The following is a 6117-nucleotide window of genomic DNA, read 5'->3' on the forward strand; positions in this document are numbered from 1 at the left end:
TATGTCAAGCAATGGACTGTATAGGCTGTAATGATGATGATGATGATGAATTATTGTACGTAATCGGCACGGATATGGAGCGTTCGGCGACGGAGTGGGGATCGCTTTGCGCATCGTGCAGAGGTCGTAACCAAAAATAGATTTGTGCAGTACAAAAATAAACAAATAAAATCCATATTGTTTTCTAATGTTTACGCGAATTTTACTCATTTAATGAAACAACTTTTTTCGGATTTTATCGCGGTTTATTATTATCTTTTGATTCCCGACGTTTCGGATACTTTACAGCAACCATGGTCACGGGGGGACTGAGGTGTCAGACGTCCCAACGTTACAAAGTTATTCGAAACTACCCGACATACATCAATATCTTATATAGTCCTATCTACGCAGAATGTGCTAATTGAGTCTTTAATCTGTGGTGAATTATGCTTGGTTTTTGATTTAATTATATTAATAATGGGGTCCCAAGCAGGTGGTAATTGCCAGCCATCTTCTCTATTGAAATTTGGATGTTTTTTAATTTCAATAGCCTCACGGATCATCCTTGGTTGGAAAAGAACACCGATTTCAACCAAGGATGATCCGTGAGGCTATTGAAATTAAAAAACATCCAAATTTCAATAGAGAAGATGGCTGGCAATTACCACCTGCTTGGGACCCCATTATTAATATAATTAAATCAAAAACCAAGCATAATTCACCACAGATTAAAGACTCAATTAGCACATTCTGCGTAGATAGGACTATATAAGATATTGATGTATGTCGGGTAGTTTCGAATAACTTTGTAACGTTGGGACGTCTGACACCTCAGTCCCCCCGTGACCATGGTTGCTGTAAAGTATCCGAAACGTCGGGAATCAAAAGATAATAATAAACCGCGATAAAATCCGAAAAAAGTTGTTTCATTAAATAAAATCCATTTAGTAGTCATTCAGTATCTATTATCTGTGTCCATAAAATATTTGAAGTTAAGTTGAAGGTCAGAGATCCGTGCCGATAACCATGTAAATCATATATGTATACATTTTTAAATAGTATGTTTATGGATTATCATAACGTAATTATTATTAATCATTTTCTGTATCAGTTTACTACAGCTGGTAAAAATGCGTCGAATCCGAATATTATATTCACGTTATCAGTTTTTTAAATAGTATGTTATTATTTCAGGTAAATGGCCCAGTGTCGTACAATAGTCGAGGAGAATCGAGCAACAGCCGACTCACTCCCGACATACCGCCATTATTACAGGTATACTATAATTTATAGATTTATCCACATAAAATTAATTAAAAACGGCACATGACAATTCTTTTTAAATCTTAATTTATTTGTTGTCACAATTAATGTAATTCTGCTTAATTAACTAAATATTATATTACCTTGCTACCAGAAAAGATCTTATTAAAATTAGTGTTATTATATTAGACAATCGAAATGGCTACCTACATAAAAAATAAGCATAATTTGGGATTTACGTATTAACTTTTGGTTTTATTATATTCCGTGTTTTGGAAATGACATACTTATCTGTGTTATAAAAATATTTCCAACATAATTATGAACTAATAATACTTAAAACTGGTGGTGGTCTGGGTATTTGTGCAGTCCTTGTGTGTCTCCCCACCGTGCCTCGGAGAGCACGTTAAGCCGTCGGTCCCGGTTGTTATCATGTACACCTGATAGCGATCGTTACTCATAGTAGGGAATATATCCGCCAACCCGCATTGGAGCATCGTGGTGGATTAAGCTCTGATCCTTCTCCTACATGGGGAAAGAGGCCTATGCCCAGTAGTGGGATATTACAGGCTGAAGCGAATACTTAAAAGCAAAAACTTTCAGGAAATAATGGACGTAGAACACTTATGGCAATACAATGAGTCGGAGCTCAGTCGAATGAGTAAATCTACGGGCAGTCCGTCCGCTAATCCGTTGCTGGCAGCAAGCGGTATCACAGCCCAGAACTCTAGCGCCGACTTCCTTGCGGACTTGTGCAACATCGCTGACCATAGGCTATATAAGATCGTCAAATGGTGCAAGAGTTTGCCTCTTTTTAAGAATATCTCGGTGAGTTTCTCGTTATATCATTACGCAATTAATTAAACCATAAACACTATATGCTATTTCTAGGCTATGTATAAGAAGGTCAGTCAAATACGGCTACAATAAGGCTCTAGTCAGGTTTTAGTTCCACATAAATAAAACAGCCTATAGACATCTAAAGCCATATAATTACTTGTAAAATTCATTTAAAACTAATATAAAACTATAAACAAAAACTGTAGATTTACCCATATAATGCCACTAAAAAAGTGAGAGCGAGATAGCCAACATTTTTTTTAATAAATAGCTTTTGGCCTATTAATATACATACAATTAATATAGTTACAATAACATCTTACACACTATTGATAAACCTTCATCCAACAATTAATACCATTTATTTGCAAAAGTAGATTCTGGTGTTATAATACCTTTAAAACCAACCTTTTTTATCTACACCTAGATCGGCAAACAAGCGTACGTATCACCTGATGGCGATTACCGTAGCTTGCAAGCGCATCGCCGACCTTATCCAACCCAAATTTTTAACCGAAAATATATGTTTTTATTATAATAATCTTTCATACAATGTCGTCTATATATTATATTTGTATTTTGGTCCTCAGATCGACGACCAGATCTGCCTGCTGATCAACAGCTGGTGCGAGCTGCTGGTGCTGTCGTGCTGCTACCGCGGCGTCAGCACGCCGGGCGAGGTGCGCGTGGGCGGCGGCCGGGGCATCACTCTGCACCAGAGCGCCAAGTTAGTTCTCTATGGTTATATTTTCAAAAAGTTTGTATAATTTCAAGAAGTTTCCGGCAAAGGAAACAGAACCCAAATCGTTATCGTTACATTCTTTATAATAAATTGTTATCAAATACTTAATCAGTTTCATCTTTTTGAATCATCTTATATTGAAGCGAATGGATGGTTTTTTCACAAAAAAAAAAATTAATTTCCCGACATTACTATTTTTTATTTAGCGCATACTAGTAAGGATTTTCAATCTTTGTTTTTAAATCCATATTTTACTTTTTGTTTTTCATAGAACAAATGTACAGATTGATATGTTTTTCCGTAAAATTTAGTTGTTAATACATAATATATTTTTGTTCCAGATATGGTCTGACGCCATGTATCGAACGAATGTTGAGTTTCACGGATCATTTGAGAAGGCTACGAGTGGACCGGTACGAGTACGTCGCGCTTAAAGTTATCGTACTACTCACTTCAGGTACTTACATTTAGTAAAAATGTTTTTTTGTTTCTATACAATATTTTTTAAATTTAGCTGACTTTACTGACTTCCAGTCGCTCTTTGTCCCAAAACTGTAACTCACGGGTCTTTAACGATTGGTACCTTTCTCGTTGCTATATCACTAAACATTTACCTCAATAAAAAAATCATTCTTTTATGCACTTTATGACTTTACTTATGATGAAATTGTTACCGTCAATACTAATGGCATTCATAACTTAATGAATATAGTTATAGATATTTAACAACCGCTCTTGTGTAGTGGTGCCACAATATAGCCACTCCTCTGTTTCCGTGGGTGTCCTAAGAGACGCTTAAGGGATAACACAGTTCTACTACCACCTTGGAACTTATTAAGCCGACCGATGGCGGGATAACCATCCAACTGCTGGCTTTCAATTACACAGGCCAAAGACAGGCAGCAGCGTCTTCGGTGCGACAAAGTCAGCCCTGCGGTCACCAACCCGCCTGCCCAGCTTGGTGACTATGGGCAACACACATGACTTCGGGCCATTTTTGGCGCGAACTTAGGGAGGCCTATGTTCAACAGTGGACTGTGATAGGCTGAAGTGGTTGTGTAGTGGCGCGTGAAGCTCGGAATGGATATTTTACATTTGTACAAATATTTCTGTCCGGTTTGTCCTTGTGGATCTTCTGACCGTGCCTGGGAGAGCACGTTAATCCGTCGGTCCCGGTTGTTATCATAAATACCTGATAGCAGTCGTTACTTACAGTAGGGAACATATCTACCAAACCGCAGTAGAGCAGCGTGATGGATTAAGCTGAATTCTTCTCCTACGTGGACAAAAAGGCTTATGCCCAGCTGTGAGATGTTACAGGCGGAACCGTTAATAGATATTTAATTAATACAAAATGCTTATTATTATTTTTTTGTTTTTGTACTAACTAAAACTATGTTTTACTTGCGACCTCTGCACAGTGCACAAAGCGATCCCCACACTGTGGCCGAGCGCTCAATATTCTTGCCGATACCTATGTACGGTATCACTTTGATTTTCTGTCTTACGTTTCAAAAAGTTTACTAAAATGCAATATTTCAAAAAAAATCCAATCTCGATATCTTTTTATTCTATAATGACCGGACTATATCTACAATGACAATCAATATGACAAAGAGGTTGATTAATTTTTCTGTCATCAGCAAAGTGATTAAATTGATTAATATAATGACCATAATGACACAATGATAATTAGTTTTTTTATACTTTATCTCGCTTTTCGCTACTTATTTTAATGATAGATATCATTAAGTTCACTACAGAGAAAAACTGTCATTTTAATTATATTATCGATTAATTGAATTATTATTATTATAATTGATTGATTGGTTTAATGGCTTTAAATAATTAAATAATTATCTTAAATGATGTGTACGGCTACAGCTTCACTAAAATATAACACAAAAAAAAATGTTTATATATATCTAGTCTAGTTTTTATTAAGTTTATGAATATTTTGTTCAGATGCGCCGGAATTGCGTGAAGCGGAGAAAGTGCGAGCGTCCCAAGAGAAAGCGCTTGCAGCGCTGCAAGCGTACACCGCGACGCACTCGCCCGATACTCCCGCCAAGTTCGGCGAACTGTTGCTTCGTATACCGGAGTTGCAGCGGACCTGTCAGGTAATAAATGTGTTTTTCGTACTTTGTTTTAAAATACGAAATAAAATACGTAAATATGTATTTAATTATTTAAGTTATATTGGCTGTGTTTTAAAACTTTAAAAATAAGTCACTGAAGCCAATTTGGTTATGGCGGTAAAATTGAATGATTCAAAATGTATGTTAAAATGTTCTCCTAAATGTTAATAATGGATTAAAATTAAGAGTCTACTATTCATACAAATGTGATAGGTACCTAAAGTGAATTTTAATTTCCAGTCACGTGACAGATATTTTTAGTTGGTGGATGAAAGAATTAAACGAATGTGTTCTTATCATTCAGCAAAAAAACTTAGGCTTGGAGTTACAACTAAATTTTTGTTACAGTTTTTCATGCAAGTCGGAAAGGAGATGTTAAATCCAGCCAACAAAGGCAAAGACGGCGAAGGTCCAAGCTTCAATCTTCTTATGGAACTGTTGAGAGGCGATCACTGACCTCAGAAAACTTGCTCAAGTAAACGTTAAATGCTATAAGCGTTATTACTTTTATAAATATTACTTCTCAAGAAAGACAGTTAACACTGAAGTGATATAGTGATATATGGCCTTTTAAAATTAACACCAAAGTATATTTTGGCGTTGAATCGAAGACTGCTTCCATGAACATAAAATAATCGCTTGTTACAATAAGTATATTTTGTATTAACATTGTATTTTTGTAAACACGGATATTATATTGCATTTATTTTTTAATATATATTTGCTCTCAAACTCCTCTAATACTCCGCAACTATCTTTATCAGTAAGTTAAATTGAATGATATCAAAAATCAACACTGCCATATTTAATTAGAATATTCTAAGAATAAGGCCAAGGGAACAATAAATGACTGAGTTATGCTTATCTATGTCGTTGGTAGACATTTTTTTTTTTAAATTTCGGTTAATATTTCTCCTTTTAATAAAATATCCTTACATTTTTTAGCGACAGTACATTTCCTCTAATACTATTTTTGATATAGTTTTTATTTCTATAAAAACTCATACTAAACAAATAATTTGTAGAACGATTATTCATAGGTAAATACTTGCCATCTTAGTATATTCTGTGTATTATTACGCGGTCAAAAGCCTTTCGGTAACCTATGTATGGTTAAAAGTTAATTGTGTAAATATAAATAACAAATAAAAG

General features: G+C 35.2%; 1 protein-coding gene across 1 annotated transcript in view; it reads left to right on the forward strand.

Annotated features, from left to right (window-relative positions):
• Nucleotides 1-5829, forward strand: part of LOC123666066 (nuclear hormone receptor FTZ-F1 beta) — a 45024-nt gene extending 39195 nt beyond the window's left edge. Inside the window, exons 12-17 of the mRNA XM_045600276.1 lie at nt 1177-1257; nt 1849-2073; nt 2676-2812; nt 3169-3284; nt 4793-4947; nt 5314-5829. Coding sequence (XP_045456232.1) covers nt 1177-1257; nt 1849-2073; nt 2676-2812; nt 3169-3284; nt 4793-4947; nt 5314-5421 — 822 coding nt within the window. The 3' untranslated portion in view covers nt 5422-5829. The remainder of the gene's footprint in view (nt 1-1176; nt 1258-1848; nt 2074-2675; nt 2813-3168; nt 3285-4792; nt 4948-5313) is intronic.
• The last annotated feature ends 288 nt before the right edge of the window (nt 5830-6117 follow it).

This window comes from Melitaea cinxia, chromosome 2 (genome assembly GCF_905220565.1).
Source record: "Melitaea cinxia chromosome 2, ilMelCinx1.1, whole genome shotgun sequence".
NCBI lineage: Eukaryota > Metazoa > Arthropoda > Insecta > Lepidoptera > Nymphalidae > Melitaea > Melitaea cinxia.